Source organism: Emys orbicularis, chromosome 10 (assembly GCF_028017835.1).
Source record: "Emys orbicularis isolate rEmyOrb1 chromosome 10, rEmyOrb1.hap1, whole genome shotgun sequence".
NCBI classification, from domain to species: domain Eukaryota; kingdom Metazoa; phylum Chordata; order Testudines; family Emydidae; genus Emys; species Emys orbicularis.
In genome coordinates, this window is record NC_088692.1 from 13,609,330 (window position 1) to 13,631,821 (window position 22,492).

General features: G+C 41.6%; 1 protein-coding gene across 1 annotated transcript in view; it reads left to right on the plus strand.

The window, feature by feature from the left end:
• PRKAR1B (protein kinase cAMP-dependent type I regulatory subunit beta) overlaps nt 1-21,240 on the plus strand; it is a 128,333-nt gene extending 107,093 nt beyond the window's left edge. Inside the window, exons 9-10 of the mRNA XM_065412334.1 lie at nt 20,585-20,666; nt 21,068-21,240. Coding sequence (XP_065268406.1) covers nt 20,585-20,666; nt 21,068-21,240 — 255 coding nt within the window. The remainder of the gene's footprint in view (nt 1-20,584; nt 20,667-21,067) is intronic.
• Nucleotides 21,241-22,492: the final 1,252 nt, after the last annotated feature.

Sequence of the window (22,492 nt, forward strand, 5' to 3'; positions counted from 1 at the left end):
ATCAAGTTTCTGAGCGCAATAACTTTCAAAAAATGAGACATTATAACCTAAAATCACATAGTAAAAGTATTATACATAACATTTAAACAAACACATCCTATCTTAGCTACTTAGTTGTCTTATATGGCCCCTATTACTGAACACATCACAATCTTCAGTGTATTTATCCTCACAACAATAGGGCAGTGTTGTTATCCCTCTTATACACGAGGGACTGAGGCCTAGGGAGACTAAGTGACTTGCTCAAGGTCACACAGAAAGTCCATGGCAGAGCAGAAAATGGAATCCCATCTTCTGACCCCCGAGCTAGTGCCCTAACTGGTCCATCCTTCCTCCTCCATCTGAAGCTTTACGTTTTCAAAAAGCTTCACACACATTTATCACATTAATGTAATCGCAAATTAAGGTTTTCATAAATAGCTACTGTGAAGCAACAGGATTTGAGGGGTTGGTTTTGTTTTTTTAAACAAGACCAACATTTTCAGTGTCGGATGCCTGAAGTTATGCACCAAAACATAAGTGGGCTATTTTTCAGAGATGCAGTCTCACAGCAACATCCACTGAGGTATTTTATACTTCAAAATTACTGGCCGCAATTTGTAACTTTTTATAAACTATTATTTCCCCAAAATTTTAAGATCCAGATCCTTGGCTACATCTGAGGAGTACAGAGTTCAAAGGGTGTGCTTAATGCCCTTCACCTTGGCATTCCCTTGAACATGGGGCCAGTTTGGGAATATCTGATCCCCAGGTATAAATTAAAGCAGCCTCATGGGTGCTGTAATTTAAGCCTCCTGTCAATGGTCCCAAAGGACAAAATGCATCAAGGAACTGGTGCAGAGGTGGGGTGTCCTGATTGCTCCCACTTGCTCTGATGACCCCCAGTGATAGCATCAGGGTGTGTGTATAGGGGCCTTTATGCTGCTTCTGTGTCACTGAAGGATATCCTGTGGGTTATGCCTGCTTTATGATCAGATTCCATCCGCAGTGCAGCACAAAGCAGCTCTGGAAGATCTAGCCCCCAAATACCTAAAAGTATTTAAAAAAACCCAACCTTTTTGCACACTTTATGCACAGCACAACAAATTTGCATTGAATTGTCTTAATTCACATCTGGGATGACAGCTTGTATAGAGTGTTCAGTCTCATTCAGCTGTAATTTAAACCATCTGATTCTTAAATCCCTTAAAATTGAGATTTATACTGGAAATACTGACATACCCTTGATGGTAATGGCCCTGCCAATTGCCAGTATGGGACACACTGAAAACTAGGAGGAAAGTTGGTACTGAGATGTAAATCCAATGTTAATCGTTGCCTAGTAACATGCAGTATATACAATTCCATTTTCAAATGCTGGGTCTTTTTAAGATTCTTTCCTCCATGTACAACGTTTCCCAAGACCGTATGTTTAGTTAGAACATATTGTTTGTTCTTTTTGGGTACGCTTTGGGCCTGATTCTGCTACCTTTACTCCTCTCAAGTTGTACCTTACTCAAGTCAAGAAGTCTCATTGAAATCCCCTCAGTAAAGTATTGCTCAGCATGAGTAAGACTGGCAGAATCAGGCTGTCTGTCTGTGAAGGTTTTCAGGAGGTTGTCAGGATATGTGTTAAGGCTTTTGGGGATTGAAGCATTTGCTCACAGACCATTACAAACTATTTACTCGATATGGTCAAGAACATTGTGGCTCTGAGTGCTTTAAATCTAAACTACAGGTGCCCACAGTCTCAGCAGTACTAGCTCTGTGTTTACCGCACCTGAGTATTGTCTCCTGTAAACGTGTAAACAGTATTTGACATATACCTATATAAACAGTATTCAAACTGATGGGAAGGGGGGATGTGGGATTTCCCAGACTCTGGAGGAATTCATCTATCTCTCTGGATCCTAAAAACCGTGCCTTGCAGGGATAGCTTTTAGCCCTGGTTCATAAAGATACTGTTCAGATGGCTATGGATTTTGCAAGATTTTGCCTGCCCCGTAGAGCAGGGCAAGTGGCTTTATAGTGTAGATTTCCATGGGATTTGCAGAATGTACACAGCTTTCTCTGTAAGAAAAGGCAACTTTGGGGGGATGTATTTTACTGCATTCCAGAATTGCAACATTTTATTTTTGAATGCACCAGGTTCAGCAAACTGAAGGTATTGTAAAAAAAAAAAAAAATCCCCTAGGGAAGCATATCACCAAACCCCATGAGGGGAATTGTATTCCATTCCCACTGCAAATTACTCAAAGTTTTGTTTGTTGCTTAGAAGCTCCTGCCGTAGCTGGTTGCAGCTGCTAGCCCAGTTCTGGTCACAGCATTAGTTATGAGACTTTAATTATGATGTCTGTCTCAGACTTTTGCTTGGTCTGGTTACTTCAATATCTACAGAATGTTTTCACAAAGTAGCAGATGGTGGTAGGAGTAACTGGGCCATAAAACAACATTAACAGCTAAAAATGATTTTCACCAGAAAGGAGTTTGGGAGTGAGGGGAGGGGAATTTAGCACTTTTTTTTTTTGTTTTCTCTCTTTTGCATTCAATATTGCCCATTCCGTAGGTGGTGGTATTCTATGCTGTCGGCTCCCGAGACATGATAACTATTAAGGTCAGTCACAAATATGAACAGTTGATGAATAACCCATTATAGAGTCACTTTTATGTTGACTCAGTGGACATTTCCTGGCTTCAGAGAGAGAAAAGATAATGGCAAGCTTTGTAGAAAGAAAGAATCTTTAAAATGCAATATTTTTTTTCTTTGTGACTTTTATTGCCTTGTACGCTGCCTTGTCTGAAGGAGGAAAACAGTGCATTGTTGGCAATCGTCCACAGCGCTTGGCACAAACGGCCCTTAAAATCTGGCATCAGGATAAGTATTAATTCTGTTGTTTTCCCACAGAAGCTACAGAATAGTCAAGGCCAAATATCTTTAAGATCATTCCTTAAAAATTGACACCTGGACCTACCTTTACAGTTCGCCTATTGAAATAGGTAATTTTTCTGCCACCAGTACGATAGAGGGACTGGGTATATAAAAAAAGCAACTAAAACGTTAAAACGAGGTAGAGATAAAAAGCATATAGGCCCAGATCCTGAGCTGTGATGGAGCCACTTAGCATCATACCGCCTACAGGATCTGGGCTAGTGATCTCCAGCTGCCATTCTGGTCCCAATTGGCAGCTGGTATAACATAGTACAGCCTTAGGGTTGGCCCAGCAAACAGCTGGCCTAGAATCAGAACGTACAAAGGTCACCTTTGCATCCTTCTATCTGCACTGCTCTATATGCTTTTTGGCTATAGGTGAAGACCTGAGCAGCAATATTGTGCAGATATGCATTTATCAGACACCTGTCTACTGTACCCTGATCTTGTTTACTGTGGTGTAAATCACAGTAACATTTCTGAAGTCAGAAGACTATAGGCCCAGGTTCAGAAAGCATTTCCACTGGTTATAAACTTACCCTATTGTAAGGAGTGAGAAATACTTGGTATGGAAGATCACCTACTGAGCAGAGACTTCTTAATTTATATTTTCACCTAAGTATTTCAGGGGTCTCTGTACACTCTCTGTATCCATTCTGATTGACAGAGAATATTCTGCTCCTTTTGGCAATGTGCCAGGTTTGCAGGTCTCTCTCACACAACAGTTCTCATCCTGCTCCCATTGAAGTTAATAGTAAAACTAGTTGGCTACAATGAGACCATGATTGGACTCAGTACAGGTTTAATGTCGACTTTCTCACCATTGCAGAGCAAGATTGTCTCTGAGACCGTGATGGGGGTGGACAAGATGATGTAAAAAGTCTTTCTATCTCAAATGTACTATGATTTTAAATAGTAAATGATCAAGACAAAGGCATTTCCTGGTGATTAATGACTGACTGGGTGTAGTCATGTCTGGGCCTTAACCCTGATCTCTTCTATATCCCTAGGAAATGCCCTGTGACTCAGTTGTTTTTGCTGTTTTAAGCTACTCTTAGTGTATGATTGATTGTCATTTTTAAAGCACCTTCATAGTTGTGGCTATTTTGGTGCCTATGTGAAACAGCTTTTGTTCCTCTCTCTCTTGAGGGTGTGGATGTTATTCCTAACTTTATATAAATGGTACCCACTTGGTGATGGGAGCTTAGAAACACACATAATTTTATGCATGTGTGATATTGCTGGCACACATCACATTGCACATTGTACAGTACCAGGCATAGCTGGAGAGCTAATGTCTAGAACATGTGCCAGTCAGATATCACAGTTTGTTTTCTAGTTGTCCTCTCTAGCTTGTAATATGCGATAGTGTTGCTGAGAATTTTGTGTAAGAATATTGTGCATTAATGTTACCAAGCTTATAGAATGTCAGTACAATTGTATTAACAATATAAAGGCCCCTTCTGAACCATTGTTCTGTCAAGACAAGTGTATGGGAAGCACAGTGCTTCCATTATTACTATAATGCCGTCTTTCGAGCTCATTCAATGATAGGGGAATTTTTAGGGCTTAATCCTGCCAGGTGCTGAGTGTCTTCAAATCCCTTTGAAATCAGTGGGATTTGAAGGCACTCTGTGCTTCTCAGGGTCAGGCCCATAATTAGCAAAGCTGCCTGTGTACATACTGTATAAAATAGCTGAACAGGTTTTAAAATGTTGTTAGTAGAGGCTACTGTTACTTAGCAGCTGCCTTTTCTGCATATTGAGAACTGTAATCTACAGTCAATCCTAACGTGCCAAGAGAAGAATTCAGTTGATGGACATAGCTCAAAAAGGGAATTATTTTATGCAGACATGGGGCCTGATTCTATAGCCCTTACTCACATAAGTAATCATTATAACAGAGAAGTAGTAAAGATGTAATGAGAGTAATGGTTGCAGAACTGGACTAAAGACAATTGAAAATTATAGTTTTTAAATTAAAAAGAGCTGAATTGATTTAAATGATTAAATTATTTTAAAAATAACGTTGAAGTTGTCTGAAACAGTTGCTGATAGATCGCTGTGGATCCGCTGCACTTATCAGACTGTCAATGTTTCTAGTGTGTTTGTTGCCCTAGAAGAGGAACTAAAGCTTCTGAATTTCCTTAATTTGAACGAATGACAGGGTGATTTAAACTGTACATTAATTTTATGAATGATCAAGTAAGGGGGCAAAGGTGATTAAATAAAACCTCTATGGATACTGCATCATAAATATTCTTTGTTCATTTCAGGCCCAAACCAACTTCCATTGAAACCACTGACTGTGCTGTGATTTGAATGGAGCTGTTATTTGGCACATGTGCAGTAGTTTTCTGATATTACTCCATAGCATACTAATAAATATTCAGTAGTTTGTAATAGCTTAGCAAAGATTTAATCATACTGCTGTAATGAGGTCTCATGTTTCTGAGAACTGGGGAGAGGCTTACCTTCTGAATGTGTGAATCATGGGGTGAGTGGATTAGCAAAGTGTGAAAGAGCGAGGGTCTGCTGAGCATGGTTAGCAGTTGATAGTGCAGTGGTTTAACAGCAGTAGCAGAGGGAAAGAGACTACAACGGCTACCTACATCTACACTACAGCACTTACAGCAGCGCCGCTGTAGCACTTGTGGTAGAGACAATCTGAGCCAATGAGAGAGAGCTCTCCCATCGGCTTAATAGCTCCTGCCTCCACAAGAGGCGGTAGCTATGTTGGCGGGAGAAGCTCTCCCACCGACATAGCGCTGTCCGCACCGGCTGTCCATTACTTATGTCGGTGCAATTTACGTTGCCCAGGAGTGTGGATTACTCACACCCCCTGAGCAACGTAAATTATACCCAAGTAACCTGTGGCGTAGACAAGGTCTAGATCTTTTCCATCTCTCGTATGTGCAGGCCACATACCCTTTTCTGATACATGATGCAGAGGGAAGCAAAATGGGTCAGAAAAGCCTTCAAAACTGGGAAGTAGGAGCAACTCCTTTGCTTCATGCGTCCCTTAACAGGATGGAAGAGACCCCAATTGTTTAAATATATATTTTCAAGATGACACTAGGCTAGTTTCTCCAGTGTGTGTGTTTGATCTTTTTCCATTATTACTTTCCATGAAAAAAGGTGCAATCAAGCACAAAAAGGGATTCAGGGAGAATTGTACACGCCAGATAGGAGTGTTCAGCATTGTAACCCTGACTGTAAGGGCTCAGCTACACACAAAACATGTACCTCTAACTATATTGGTAAAGTTAAAGCAATACAACCCCCCCTAGTGCAGACACAGTTATACTGGTATAAAGATGCTTATGCTGGTATAGCTTATTCCCATAAGGAAAGGGGAATAAGGCTACATCTACACTACAGGGGGGGGGGGGTCGATTTAAGATATGCAAATTCAGCTACGCGAATAGCGTAGCTGAATTCGATGTATCAGATCCGACTTACCCTGTTGTGAGGACGGCGGCAAAATCGACTGCCGCGGCTCCCAGTCGACGGCGCTTACTCCCACCTCCGCTGGTGGAGTAAGCGCGTCGATTCGGGGATCGATTGTCGCGTCTTGACGAGACGCGATAAGTCGATCCCCAAGAGATCGATTTCTACCCGCCGATTCAGGCGGGTAGTGTAGACCTAGCCTAAGCTATACTGGTATACAGCAACTTTATACTGGTGTAACTGCATCCATCCTAGGGGTTGCACCAATGTAACTATTTCAGCCGAAAATCACGCCCTTAACTGAAATAGTTAAATTGGTACAAAAACTGTACATGCACCATACGCTTGCTTTCGTGGTCTGTGGTCTGCTCTCTGACAGTACTGGTTAGTAATCAGTAAGTGGAAGTGTGTTCCACAGGGGGGCTCCTAAATTCACAAGCGATGACTCTCCGATTCAGAAGCTCCTTTCATGGATCAGTCCAGTCAGCGTCAGTGAGGTGAAGGGAAGTGAAATAGACAGAACATAAAAAAGGTAATTAAAAAAAACATACAAAGCAAAAGGCAGTACTAGGTTTTATACCCATTTTCAGATGACTGAACACAGTGGTGTGCAATGCAGCTGATACTATGCTAGCATTTTGCCTAAAGCCTTGTAGTATTATTTACCACACCTCCTTGCACTGATAACATCAATTGTATGAAAAGAGCAGACTGAATTCATACGATTTACAGAACATTATTTATAATGAGCCTGGGAGTTTTACCCAGTAGACGATGGATTGGGCATATGTACACACAGAACCTAAATTCTTTGTCAAAGGCAAGCAATAAGATACTGTGATTTATTTTCCTGTTAAAGGAAATGGTGCAAGCCCCATCTCACATGAATGAAGGTATAAAGAAGGATTTTCAGGATCTGGCTCAAAGTGACGGGAACTTGACCCCTTTACACAGGGCTCATCCTGTAGTAGATTAGTAGTTTCCACAGTTTGGCCAAGTTCAGTATATTTCCATCTCTAACTCCAAGTACAGGATACTTCCCATCTAATACTCTTTCATCAAACTGCAAGAAGTGGGAAGATAGACAAATATTTTAATGACTCATTAAAATTACAGCATGCCACCAATTCCTACCAATCCATCTAATAATATTTAGTCACCCAGGGCTATAATTTATGCCTGACTCGGTTTTTATTATTTGAAAATTCCAGCTGCACATCTCCTTTTTCACCTATCATCCCGAATAAAACTATATATTGTAGCTTACAGCCTATCCTATTATAACAGTAACATCTCAGCAATTTAGATCTGTTTGAGCCTTCAGATGCTCTCTGCACAGTCAATAATCCCATCTTCATGGAGCACAAGTAGGCGGCTGCCAAACCCCCTCCAGCAGATTAGCCTTCATGGGATGGTTCTGCAGCTGCTTCACATCCTAGTGAGAAGGAGTCACTTCTTCACCACCTCCCTGAACATCTGCCTAATATGGCCAGGCTGCTTGGGCCAGCTGCTGGGCACAGTATTTGTTCTGATTGGTCAAATCCTGAGATCTTTTCCCAGCTTTTACTTTGGTAAACTCCCATTGATTTCAATGAATAAGTAGTGAACATGAAATTCACAAGCTTAAAGCCCTCTGCATTGCTAAAGCCATGCATTGGAGCTATTAGGGGTTGATGAACTGGTAGAGAGGCAGTGAAGGGGGCCTGCTTTACTAAGGGACCTCCATGCCCACCCTGTGTAGGCTGGCAAGCAAAGTGGTGATGGGGGCAGACACTGTGTGGTTGGAGCCCACGTTTATGCAAAGCCATTGGCCCTAACATTCGGTGCAGGAGCATGGATGGGCTGGCATGGATAGGCTGCATAGCAGTTTTTCTAGAGGTGCAACTTTACCCCCTGGTGTTGGTTTGGGGTGTGTGTGTGGTAGATTTCAACTGCTACACTTCCCCAACATAAAACCCGAAGAACTAGGTTTTAAGAAGGTAAAGTGAAATTCACGCTAGTAAAGACTGAGTCAGGAGCCAGGATTACAAGAATATCAGAATGGCCAGACTGGGTCAGACCAATGATCCATCTAGCCCAGTATCCTGCCTTCTGACACCGGCCAATGCCAGGTGCTTCTGAGGGGATGAACAGAACAGGCAATCATTGAGTGATCCTTCCCCAGTTATCCACTCTCAGCTTCTGGCAAACAGAGGCTAGGGACACTGAGAGCATGGTGTTGCATCTCTGCCCATCCTGGCTAAGAGCCATTGATGGACCCATTCTCCATGAACTTTAGTTTTTGTTTTTTTTTAACCCTATTATAATTTTGGCCTTTACAACATCCCGAGTTCCACAGGTTGACTGTGTGTTGTGTGAAGAAGTACTTCCTTTTGTTTGTTTTAAACCGACTGCCTATTAATTTAATTGGGTGACCCCTGGTTCTTGTGTTATGTGAAGGAGTTAATAATACTTTCTTATTCGCTTTCTCCACAGCAGTCACAGTTGTATAGACCTCTATCATATCCCCTCTTAGTCATCTCTTTTCCAAGCTGAAAAGTCTGTCTTTTTTATGTCTCCTGTTATAGAAGCTGTTCCATACCCTTAATCATTTTTGTTGCCTTTCTCTGTACCTTTTCCAATTCTAGTATATCTTTTTTGAGATGGGGTGACCAGAACTGCATGCAGTATTCCAGGCGTGGGCGTACCATGGATTTATATAGTGGCATTATGATATTTTCTGTCTTATTATCTATCCCTTTCCTAATGGCTCCTAAAATTCTGTTGGCTTTTTTGACTGCTGCCGCACGTTGAGTGGATATTATTCACAATGACTCCAAGATCTCTTTCTTGAGTGGTAACAACTAATTTAGACCTCATCATTTTGTATGTGTAGTTAGGATTACGTTTTCCATCATGCATTACTTTGCATTGATCATAGTTTAGAATTTCATCTGCTATTTTGTTGCCCCGTCACCCAGTTTTGTGAGATCCCTTTGTAACTCTTCACAGTCTGCTTTGGATTTAACTATCTTGAGTAATTTTGTATCGTCTGCAAATTTTGCCACCTTACTGTTTACCCCTTTTTCCAGATCATTTAGGAATATGTTGAACAGCACTGGTCCCAGTGCAGATCCCGGGATGACACCACTATTTACCTTTCCCCATTCTGAAAATTGACCATTTATTCCTTCCCTTTGTTTTCTATTTTTTAACCAGTTACTGATCCATGAAAGGATCTTCCCTCTTATCCCATGACTGCATACTTTGCTTAAGAGACTTTGGTGAGGACTCTTGTCAAAGGCTTTCTGAAAATCTAAGTACACTATATCCACTGGATCACCCTTGTCCACATATTTGTTGACCCCCCTCAAAGAAATCTAATAGATTGGTGAGGCATGATTTCCCTTTACAAAAGCTAGGTTGAGTCTTCCCCAACAAGTTGTGTTCATCTATGTGTCTGATAATTCTATTCTTTACTATAGTTTCAACCAATTTGCCTGGTACTGAAGTTAATCTTACCAGACAGTAATTGCCAGGATTGCCTTTGGAGCCTTTTTAAAAAATTTGTGTCACATTAGCTTTCCTCCTATCATCTGGTACAGAAGCTTATTTAAATGATAGATTACATATCACTGTTAGTAGTTCTGCAACTTCATATTTGACTTCCTTCAGAACTCTTGGGGGAATATCATCTGTTCCTGGTGACTTATTACTGTTTAATTTATCAATTTGTTCCAAAACCTCCTGTACTGACACCTCAATCTGGAACACTTCCTCAGATTTGTCACCTAAAAAGAATAGCTCAGGTGTGGGAATCTTTCTCACATCCTCTGCATTGAAGACCAATGCAAAGAATTCATTTAGCTTCTCTGCAATTGCCTTATCTTCCTTGAGTGCTCCTTTAGCACCTTGATAGTCCAGTGGCCCAATGACTGTTTGGCAGGCTTCCTGCTTCTGTTGTACTTACAAAAAAATTGCGGTTAGTTTATGAATCTTTGGCTAGTAGCTTTTCAAATTCTTTTTTGTCCTGCCTAATTATTCTTTTACACTGGATTTTTCAGAGTTTATGCTCCCCCAAAAACCGTAACACATTTTAAATAGCCATAAACCATTTTAAACTACCCCAAAATTGCAAACCTTATTACACTTCATTAATTTCTCTTCTTTCCTACCTTTATTTTTATGGGTTGTAGCATACCAGTTTGTCTTGCATTGTTCATTACATTGATTATACCTCAGGACCAACATATCTGGAAAGTACAAACTTTAATGCCAGTGATTTTTAATAAAGATTCTCCCACCATTAATGGGCCTGATCTAAATTCCACTGAGGTCGACAGAAGATCTCCTATTGATATCATCAAACTTTGGATCTGGCCAAATATGAAAAGAATATCAGAATATAAAGATTCTCCCACAATTAATTAGTCTGATCCTCAGCCTGAGCCTATAGATGAGTCATTTTATTCTTACCAACTGTCCTACTGAAGCCAGAGGGGCCACTCGTGTGAGTAAAGTGACTCAGGTGTGTAAGAATGTGAAGGATGAGGCCCTATCAATGCTACCGGGGTGCCTTGATCCCAGATGGATGATATGTGTGGTTAACTTTTTGGGATGTCTAATCCATCCATATGGTCAGATAGTAAAACATCTATCAAAAACTCATTACATTGGAGAGGAGGGAAGCTCATGGATTATAAAATTTAATTTACCTTTTACATCTTAAATTATGGTGGCATATCTAAGTTATAAATTTTTGCAAAGCAAATTGCTGGTGCATCTGAAAGGCATTCATAAATATTTCTCACTGCTGCCACAGAACTGTTACAGAGGGAGGAACTTGGTGTGTGGGGTTACGATGGTGGATGGTGATGGCACATTGCTTTGAGAACTGCTACTCCTGTTGTTTTTGCAATAAAATGCCTGTATTTACTTGGAGGAAAGGAGAGGAGGTTAATGATATCAGTTACTGGGAAGACAGAGACCCCTCAGTGCCTGAATGAGAAAATTCCTAGATCCACTAAAGATTTATCATTTCACTCTCAAACTTCTGCTAGCGAGGAGACATGCCTGTCTGCTTTCAGTTTCATATAATCACAAAATACTGATTTATTAAATGGTGTCAAACGTCTTCCTGCTGCCTACAATGTATACTCTAAAGGTTTTGTTCCACAATGGAGGAGGCTGAAATAACTATCAGTGTACAAGATGCCGTTTTAAACCGAACAGCATTAAAGGGCTTGATCCTGCAAAACTTTGATCAAGTGAGTTGTCCCGTGGAGCCCAATCCTGCAAACTGTTATGTTTCACTTAAAGGGAAGTGTTTGCCCATTGAGATCAAATGCTTTGGGGGAGGAGAGGGCACACAGGCTCTCTGAACACGCCTCATAAAATGCTTCTGCTTCCCAGGATTGGGACAAATACCACTGTTCATGCAGCTGAGGACTTCTGTTGGGAGTCAGGGGTTGCAAGGCTAGGCACAATGGATGTAGACAACTGAGAAATCATACTGTGAACATCTGAAAAGTAAGCTAAGATGAATTATGTTTGTGAAACCTTGGGGTGGAGGTGGAGGCTGGGGAGACTAATACCTAATTAGTTTTGGTATTATTGACTTAATTTACAATATCTTATGGAGAATAAAGGGTTGTGGGTTTTTTATGATTTATTTTCTTTCTGCATTGGGCCTGTTATACATGTACAATTAGAGTCTCCTCTATGTCAGAGCAGAATGGGTTCCTGGTGACAAAAGCTACTGCAATATTTATCCATAATGCAAAATGGAGGTGTTATGGATGGATAATTATATGCACCCTCTTCTTTTAGCCATAATGTGGGCTGTTTTCCTGGACAGACACTACCCCAAAGATGTACGTGTGGAATGTGCATCTATTGCAAAAAGAGACAAATCAGGTCTTACATCTGGGTGCTGCTGTCAGGGTTTCAGGAAACTTCTTTGACTCTATTATAGACCTGTTTTCTCTGAGCAGCGGGAAGAGCGTATGTGACTGTTAAAACAAGAGTGGAAAAATATGTATCTGGAATATGCTTTATCCTGCCAAGCTGAGTGTTTATTGTGGAGCCCAGACACATCTCTGCTTCTTCAGCAGATATCACAGTGTTTCTAAAAAGGCAGACTGCAATGGAACGGTGGAAGCAATTGCTTCAGAAAACTCTGACTTATTGAAGTTTTATATCACGTGGCCCCTATCAAAAATATTAACAATATTAAAAGAGGCCCATAAAAGGTGATACCAGGAGAGATAGAAGTAGTACTGCTTGGTATTGTAATTACCTCAGGATGGGTAGTTGGGAACTTTAACCTGGAGGGCCAGTACTCTTCTCATTTTGTTTATCAGGTTTTCATTTGTCATAAATGTTGAAAAAAGTACAGTGGAAAAGAGAATGGAGACTTAGATTTGAGATAAATGCTTTGGTGGAGGAGTGAGGGTTTTGCCACTTTTCAGGTTGGGATGCGGGTTGAAATAATGAGAGGAGCACAGGGGCTGGAAATCATCATGGAAGCTGATCTTGGAGGCTTTGCACATCAAATTGGGTGCTAACGGAATGCAGACATGGGTTGCAGCTGATCTGGAGCTTAGTGAGAGAGGGGTTATTCTATTCCCATTAGTTGCTCTGGAGAGCGAAGCATTCTGTGCGTGTGTATGTGCACACACACACACATGTGCACTTTGTGAGAACTACTGTAGTCAGTGTGGTGAAAAAAAAGTCAGTACACTCACTGCATTTCCAGCCTCTTACAAGTTGACTTGAAAGGCTTGGAATACAGCAGCTTTGGCTAAACAGTTTAGTTATATCAAGGATAAAGAATTTTTGCTGAAATTGACAATTCACCAGATCACTTTAGTATATTCAGTCTTCCTGTCCAGTTTACTTTGATCCCTAAATTTGCTGCCAACAGTTTTATGTGCACGGCTGTGTTTTGACAGGCAAAAAAATAGTTGTAAGCCTAGCTTATTTAAAAACAGTATGGACACTGATCCTTCAAGCTCTTGCCCATGTCAGTTTCCCTTACTCAGGGGAGAAGTGTCTATAGCATGTTTGTGAATTTCATGTCTTTGCCACTCCTGCTCTTTAGGGGTGATATCCTGGCCCTGTTGAAGCCAATGAGAGTTTTGCCATTGACTTCATAGATTCATAGATTCTAGGACTGGAAGGGACCTCGAGAGGTCATCGAGTCCAGTCCCCTGCCCTCATGGCAGGACCAAATACTGTCTAGACCATCCCTGACAGACATTTATCTAACCTACTCTTAAATATCTCCAGAGATGGAGATTCCACAACCTCCTTAGGCAATTTATTCCAGTGTTTAACCACCCTGACAGTTAGGAACTTTTTCCTAATGTCCAACCTAAACCTCCCTTGCTGCAGTTTAAGCCCATTGCTTCTTGTTCTATCCTTAGAGACTAAGGTGAACAAGTTTTTTCCCTCCTCCTTATGACACCCTTTTAGATACCTGAAAACTGCTATCATGTCCCCTCTCAGTCTTCTCTTTTCCAAACTAAACAAACCCAATTCTTTCAGCCTTCCTTCATAGGTCATGTTCTCAAGATCTTTAATCATTCTTGTTGCTCTTCTCTGGACCCTCTCCAATTTCTCCACATCTTTCTTGAAATGCAGTGCCCAGAACTGGACATAATACTCCAGTTGAGGCCTAACCAGCGCAGAGTAGAGCGGAAGAATGACTTCTTGTGTCTTGCTCACAACACACCTGTTAATACATCCCAGAATCACGTTTGCTTTTTTTGCAACAGCATCACACTGTTGACTCATATTTAGCTTGTGGTCCACTATAACCCCTAGATCCCTTTCTGCCGTACTCCTTCCTAGACAGTCTCTTCCCAGTCTGTATGTGTGAAACTGATTTTTCCTTCCTAAGTGGAGCACTTTGACCATTTCTCCAATTTGTCCAGATCATTTTGAATTATGACCCTGTCCTCCAAAGCACTTGCAATCCCTCCCAGTTTGGTATCATCTGCAAACTTAATAAGCGTACTTTCTATGCCAATATCTAAGTCGTTAATGAAGATATTGAACAGAGCCTGTCCCAAAACAGACCCCTGTGGAACCCCACTTGTTATGCCTTTCCAGCAGGATTGGGAACCATTAATAACAACTCTCTGAGTACGGTTATTCAGCCAGTTATGCACCCACCTTATAGTAGCCCCATCTAAGTTGTATTTGCCTAGTTTATCGATAAGAATATCATGCAAGACCGTATCAAATGCTTTACTAAAGTCTAGGTATACCACATCCACAGCTTCTCCCTTATCCATAAGACTCGTTATCCTATCAAAGAAAGCTATCAGATTGGTTTGACACGATTTGTTCTTTACAAATCCATGCTGGCTATTCCCTATCACCTTACCACCTTCCAAGTGTTTGCAGATGATTTCCTTAATTACTTGCTCCATTATCTTCCCTGGCACAGAAGTTAAACTAACTGGTCTGTAGTTTCCTGGGTTGTTTTTATTTCCCTTTTTATAGATGGGCACTATATTTGCCCTTTTCCAGTCTTCTGGAATCTCTCCCGTCTCCCATGATTTTCCAAAGATAATAGCTAGAGGCTCAGATACCTCCTCTATTAGGTCCTTGAGTATTCTAGGATGCATTTCATCAGGCCCTGGTGACTTGCAGGCATCTAATTTTTCTAAGTGATTTTTAACTTGTTCTTTTTTTATTTTATCTGCTAAACCTACCCCCTTCCCATTAGCATTCACTATGTTAGGCATTCCTTCAGACTTCTCGGTGAAGACCGAAACAAAGAAGTCATTAAGCATCTCTGCCATTTCCAAGTTTCCTGTTACTGTTTCTCCCTCTTCACTGAGCAGTGGGCCTACCCTGTCTTTGGTCTTCCTCTTGCTTCTAATGTATTGATAAAAAGTCTTCTTGTTTCCCTTTATTCCTGTAGCTAGTTTGAGCTCATTTTATGCCTTTGCCTTTCTAATCTTGCCCCTACATTCCTGTGTTGTTTGCCTATATTCATCCTTTGTAATCTGTCCTAGTTTCCATTTTTATATGACTCCTTTTTATTTTTTAGATCACGCAAGATCTCGTGGTTAAGCCAAGGTGGTCTTTTGCCACATTTTCTATCTTTCCTAACCAGCGGAATAGCTTGCTTTTGGGCCCTTAATAGTGTCCCTTTGAAAAACTGCCAACTCTCCTCAGTTGTTTTTCCCTTCAGTCTTGATTCCCATGGGACCTTACCTATCAGCTCTCTGAGCTTACCAAAATCCGCCTTCCTGAAATCCATTGTCTCTATTTTGCTGTACTCCCTTCTACCTTTCCTTAGAATTGCAAACTCTATGATTTCATGATCACTTTCACCCAAGCTGCCTTCTACTTTCAAATTCACAATGAGTTCCTCCCTATTTGTTAAAATCAAGTCTAGAACAGCTTCCCCCCTAGTAGCTTTTTCAACCTTCTGAAATAAAAAGTTGTCTGCAGTGCAGTCCAAGAATTTGTTGGATAGTCTGTGCCCCGCTGTGTTATTTTCCCAACATATATTTGGATAGTTGAAGTCCCCCATCACCACCAAATCTTGGGCTTTGGATGATTTTGTTAGTTGTTTAAAAAAAGCCTCATCCACCTCTTCCACCTGGTTAGGTGGCCTGTAGTAGACTCCTAGCATGACATCACCCTTGTTTTTTACCCCTTTTAGCCTAACCCAGAGACTCTCAACACTTCCGTCTCCTATGTCCATCTCCACCTCAGTTCAAGTGTGTACATTTTTAATATATAAGGCAACGCCTCCTTCCTTTTTCCCCTGTCTATCCTTCCTGAGCAAGCTGTACCCATCCACACCAACATTCCAATCATGTGTATTATCCCACCAAGTTTCAGTGATGCCAACAATGTCATAGTTGTATTTATTTATTAGCACTTCCAGTTCTTCCTGCTTATTACCCATACTTCTCGCATTTGTATATAGGCATCTAAGATACTGGTTTGATCTTGCCTCCCAGTTTTGCCCTGACCCTCCTTTCTCTCTGCCATTATAGCCCACGCTCCCTCTTGTTTCCGACCCATCTCCCAGGTCTCCATGTTCACCACTTACCTGTGGGCTTTGCTCACCTGTCCCCGTCGAACCTGGTTTAAAGCCCTCCTCACTAGGTTAGCCAGTCTGTGTCCAAATAGGGTCTTTCCCCTCCTCGAAAGGTGAACGCCATCTCTGCCTAGCAGTCCTTCCTCGAATAGCATCCCGTGGTCGAGGAAGCCAAAGCCCTCCTGGCAACACCATCTTCGCAGCCAGGCATTGACCTCCATGATGCATCTGTCTCTGCCCTGGCCCCTACCTTTGACAGGAAGAATCGAAGAGAATACCACCTGCGCTCCAAACTCCTTCACCCATACTCCCAGAGCCCTATAGTCACTCTTGATCCGCTCAGTGTCACACCTCGCAGTATCATTTGTGCCCACATGGATGAGTAGCATGGAGTAGTAGTCAGAGGGCTGGATAATCCTCGACAATGTCTACGTAACATTTCGGATACGGGCCCCCGGCAGGCAACATACCTCCCGAGATGAATTGTCAGGGCGACAGATGGGCGCCTCCGTCCCCCTCAGCAGAGAGTCTCCGACCACCACTACCCTACGTTTCCTATTCGCAGTGGTGGCAGCAGACCTCCCAGCCTTAGGGGTACGAGGCTTCTCCTCCTTTACTGTAGGGGGTGATTCCTTCTCTCCTGTATCAAGAAGAGCATAACGGTTACTTATTACCACGGCGGGAGGGTTCGGAGCAGGGGTGGAGCACTGCCTGCTGCCAGAAGTAACCAGCTGCCAGTTTCCACCCTGAGCCATCTCCTATTCCACCAGTGGTGTATCAGCAGTTCTGTGTACTGGGACAGTTACCTCAGCTGTCTCCACATGGACACTGTCCAGGAATTGCTCATGGATTCAGATGCTCCTCAACCTAGCCACCTCCTCCTGTAGCTCTCCCACCTGCTGCCTGAGAGATTCCACCAGCAGGCACCTTTCACATTGGATGGTCCCCCCAGCCTGGATATCAGTAAGTGGAAATTGCAAGTTACAGTCTCTGCAAAACCACACCAGGATCTGGGTAGAAGCATCCATGCTCAGGTGCTCTGTCTGGCTACAGGCGCAGGTGGAGGAGACAGAAGCAGTGCTGGCACAGGTGTTGCAGGTCTTCCTAACCATCGTAAGCCTCCCTCTGTCAAACTCCCTCTCAAACTCCCCTGTCTGCAGCCCCCTGTCCGCTGAAAGGGTTGTTTAAGCAAGAAGTTTTGAATGTAGTTGGTTTATAGGTTTTAAGGGGAATAAAGGGAAAACAGATAGAACCGACAAGGGACCCTCGCCCCCTTCCCACTCCCTTCCCAAACTCCCTTGCGAAACTCCCTGTTAGCAGCCCCTGTTCGCAAAAGCTCCCTGGTCACTTGTGCGCTGCTTTATAAAGCCCTGGCCTGTATGAATGCCCCGCCCACTGATTAAGGCTCAGCCAATTACCAGAGGCTTCTAGCTTTCAGACCTTCCTTTGAAGCTCACAGCTTCCGACTGCCAGCCACAGCACATGGTCCTTCAAACAACCAACCAAACAAACAGACTGACAAACACAAGCTCAGCACACAGCAAGTAACCCCCAAACACAAACAAACACACACTACAGACAGTCACTTACCCCAAGGGTGCTGTATTGCTGTATACACACTGGGGGCCAGGATTTTACCGGTAGAGCTTATTCTTTTTTGAAATACTGTTGAAGCAAGCATTTGACTTGGTAAATTGTGATGCCCAAGAGAACACGTTGACAGTGCTATATAGTAGTTTATACTAAGCACATGCTACTGGTAAGGAAGCAGCAGGGGAGAGCGTAACTTTTAATGTGCCGGCTTAATTTGATAAATGACAAACAGCAACAGATGCTGGGGACTTGTGAAATAATGCTCAAACCTTATTTAATATTTGCATGTGGTTCCTGGCATGATTAGAAACAAGATTTGCCTTCTGATTTGTGCACTGTGTAAAGGTTAAGGTTATAAATTAACCTAGCGAATAGCCCACTATTTAAGAAGTGTATGAGCTTTTAAAAAAAGAAATCTATTGTGAAATAAGGCATGATGCAAGAAAACTGTGTGGGACATTTCCTTATCTATGTAGCACTTGTTTGGAGGAAGGCAAATTATGATAATCTTTTACATAACACTGAATATTCCATTGCTGTTTGTTGTTACTGTGCCGTCCTTCCCTGGAAAAACAAAGATCAGTAGTTAACTAACCATATATTTCTGTTCCGATTTGTAATCCACTGGAATAAAACACAAGGACTAAGGCCCAGTCCTGTAAGGTGCTCTGTGCCCTCAACTGCCATTGAAGCCAATGGGAATTGAGGGTGCTCAGTAGCTTGTCCGATCAGACCCTAAATCCGGCCCCGTGGTAGCTTAGAGAGCCTCTTCCCTCGATGAAAGCAAGGAACTGCTAGCAGAGCTACAGGGAGCTGGCTAGCAGGCTGTTTGGGGGTGGGACTAGTCTGCAGTTTGGGGTTGTCTGCATCCCAAGAGCCATCATGCAACTAGGTTATACTCAGCAATAAGCACTAATCAGGCTATTGATTGGCGTAGCGGCAAAATGTGTTCACACATGGTGCCCTGTAGATCCTCCCCGGCTGGCAGAATCCCTCTAGTACAAGATACACCAGACAGTGTGTCTGCTCCCCTTCCCCGCCCTGGCTAGGGCAGGATTTGGCTTCAAGTATTATTTTTCCAAAAGTGAAAACATAAACCTATTTATTCATGCCCTATCCTCTTATAATAAGGCCCATTGTTGTCTGTTGGGGGTGATTTGGAAAGGATGGAAAAGTTGCAGTTTCAGATCAATCATATATTAAGGATCCTCCACACTTAGATTACAAAGCATCCTTTTCCCCCTGCACTGTCCTTACAGTATCATCATCATTCTTGTCTCAACTAATTGTGTCTCTGGGTTATTTATCGATTTTTAATTTTTTTATCAATTTCAATTGAAAATAAATATAGTTTCTCTTTGCATTATTCTTTTGCATTGTATTTTTATAGCACAGACTTGAATGTTCCTTTGTCAATCCTTTTCTGTTACTGCAAAAGAATAGGTGGCTTGAAGTCAGAGATGTCCTCTTTATTTCATCTATTAGAACTTTGTGGTGTGCATTGAAAATATTATGAGATTTCCTTCAAGAAAGGGTATTTATATATGCCAAGAACCTCTTTGAAGGCTTGTCTGTGCTACAGATTGTAACCGTGTTTTAACATGTGTTAACTAACAGGTGTTAACTAGCACAATTGTTAATTGTAGTGTAGACAAGGAACAATGTTTATTTGACATGTTTATCCCTAGGGCTACTCTGATTACACAATTACAAACTGTCGTGTAGACAAGCCTTGAGAATAGAATCTGGTATCATTAAACCTAGCCTCTAAGAGGAATATTGTATGGTATGGGATTTGGGGGGATGGATGTTCCATTTAAAATGCTTCCCCTTTTGCCAAATGTTATTAAAATGTGTAATTCATCAGATAATTGGATGATTTATGGGATTGCTAATGTGGTATGGAGATTTTCACCTCTTAAATTTCCAGCTCATATGTATCCTAGGTTAGATCAAGCGTTGTTACAACATGATGGGTGTTTGGTGGGTTCATGTGAAAGGAGTCTGGTGGACCTCGTTCAGCTTTGCAGGTAGCACAGTTGGTCCCCTTGTTGACAATCTCAGCAGAGATCCAATGACTGAACAGGCATGAGGACTGAAATGCTCTCCTTCAGGGCAATGTATGGGAAGCTTATTCTCTTGCTGCCTGTGATGTAAATGTTCTGAGAATGTTAGCCTTCAAGTGTGTCAATCCAGCCCCTTTCACAAGGCCCTGCATTCATTCAAAACACATTTTTGAATAGTAGATTGTATATTTATGCAAGTCACTGTTGTAGTGTTTAAGGACAGAACTACAGGATCCGATCTTGCTTCTAATGATTTCAGTAAGAGCTCCACATGTACAATAGCTGCACTTGTAAAAGTGTATCCAACCGTGCAGTATTATTGAATTTTTTCTTCTTTGTTACTTCCATTAAAATTTGAGTAATGTAGACTGAGATTGCCATCTCTTTCTGCCCAGTATTCTAAGAACATGGCTGATGCACTGCCAAAGGAAATACTCTGGATTTAAGTTTTTTACAAGCATAATATGCCGTATTCAAGCAAAGGGATACAACTGTTCAAGTTTTTAATTATGTTTTCTAGGGCACAGCTTCTGTTCTTCAGCGCAGATCTGATAATGAGGAGTATGTAGAAGTTGGAAGACTTGGTCCATCGGATTATTTTGGTAAGAAAAATTCAACTTAATAAAATAAAACATTGTTTGGAAAGACATGTGGAAGATAATTAGTCTCTTTCAAAATTAGTTTTATATGCTTCAATCAACAACAGGGATATATAGGGTCAGATTCTGCTCTCAGCTGTCCTGGTGTATATCCTGAGTAACTTCACCGAAGACGGTGTAATTCTGGATCTGCACCAGTGTAAATGAGAATCGTTAAAACATTATGAATGTTAAACTTCTGAGTAATTTTAAATGGCACAAGCATGTATAATACAACAGTATCTGCAACCGAATTATGTAAAGTGTCTATCAAGATCTTCGTTAAGGAATGTATGATATCTCTAGTGCACACTGAAGAAAAGGAAACAGAGACTATGTGACAGTATATTTATTCCTGCTTCCAGGTGAGATAGCACTGTTGCTCAATCGTCCCAGGGCAGCCACTGTAGTGGCACGTGGGCCACTGAAGTGTGTAAAGCTGGATCGTCCTCGCTTTGAACGAGTGCTTGGTCCTTGTTCTGAAATCCTGAAGAGAAACATTCAGAGATACAACAGTTTCATTTCTCTTACCGTCTAAGCTATTCCATTGGGAATGCTGCCTTTGTGTGACCCTGTGCACTTAAATTTGACCTGTGCAGCTCAATAGCTTTATGAAGAGAAAAAAGTGTGCATTTTATGTGTCTTTTTCTGTCTATGTCTGATGCACTGGATATAAAGTCAGATGTTATGTATCATTAAAGTAGGACAACAAGCATTTGGATAAGACTAGCTGTTAGGATTGTTTATGAATGGTTAGGTTTTCGGCTTCCAGGTAAGATTGCTATGTGTTACCCTGTAAAATACTTTCATTGTGCATTTTTAGCTACTTAAAAATATATCTGAGTCTCTATTTCTCCATTTATTTTAGCTTAGTCTCCTGAAAGTTAGTCCTATCCATCTTTTGTCAATTTTTTTAATGAATATACATCCCCCTCTCCCCTTCAGTTTAAAATGCTCTTCACTTGTTACGGGAAGTTTACAAAACACCGCATGACAAAGGACGGTTGCACAATTTGAGGGGGAAGGCAAGAGGAAGATTTTGATCATTCCAATACTCCAAGAAAGAGTAGAACTTTGGATCATTTTGTCTGTTAAATCTACTGGGCCAGATTTGTCCCTGATGCAAATTCTTTGAAGGCAGTGGAGTTACACCAGGGATAAATTTGGCCATGCTCCAATTCAGTTTTGAAAGTGAAGATTTCCAGGTGTTTTGGGGATTTTTTTTTGTAAGCATTTAAGTGTAGCCATTAGTTCCCAAAGTGGGTTGCCTTGAGCCTTTTTAACTAAGAACCTGAGCCAAAGCCCACTGACGTCAATAGGAGCTTTTCCATTGACTTTAGTGGGCTTTGAATCAGGTCCTAAGACTTTTGAAGCATCATTCTATACACCAAAATATCATCAGCAGCGTTTTCTGAATAGTATATAAAGCTTGAGCGATCATGCTAGAAAGCACATCAAAGATATTCAATGGCAGTTTGGTATGAAAATATTTTACATACAGTCTATTTACTGCAGTTAAAATACCTTTGCTTTTGTATATGATCGAGGTTTTTCGAAAGACAGACATATACTTTCAAACGAATCATCCCGGAATGTACTATGCTGCCTCTCGTCAAAAAGACGAGCACTGTGCAAGAGACTAGTCAGGCCCTGATCCTGCAATGAACGGCATGTGCTTGGACCCCTGGGCACAGCCCCACTGACTTTGTTGTGGCTCTGCACAGGCACAGGAACCCTCTTGTGTAGAAAGCAACAAAGAGTCCTGTGGCACCTTATAGACTAACAAATGT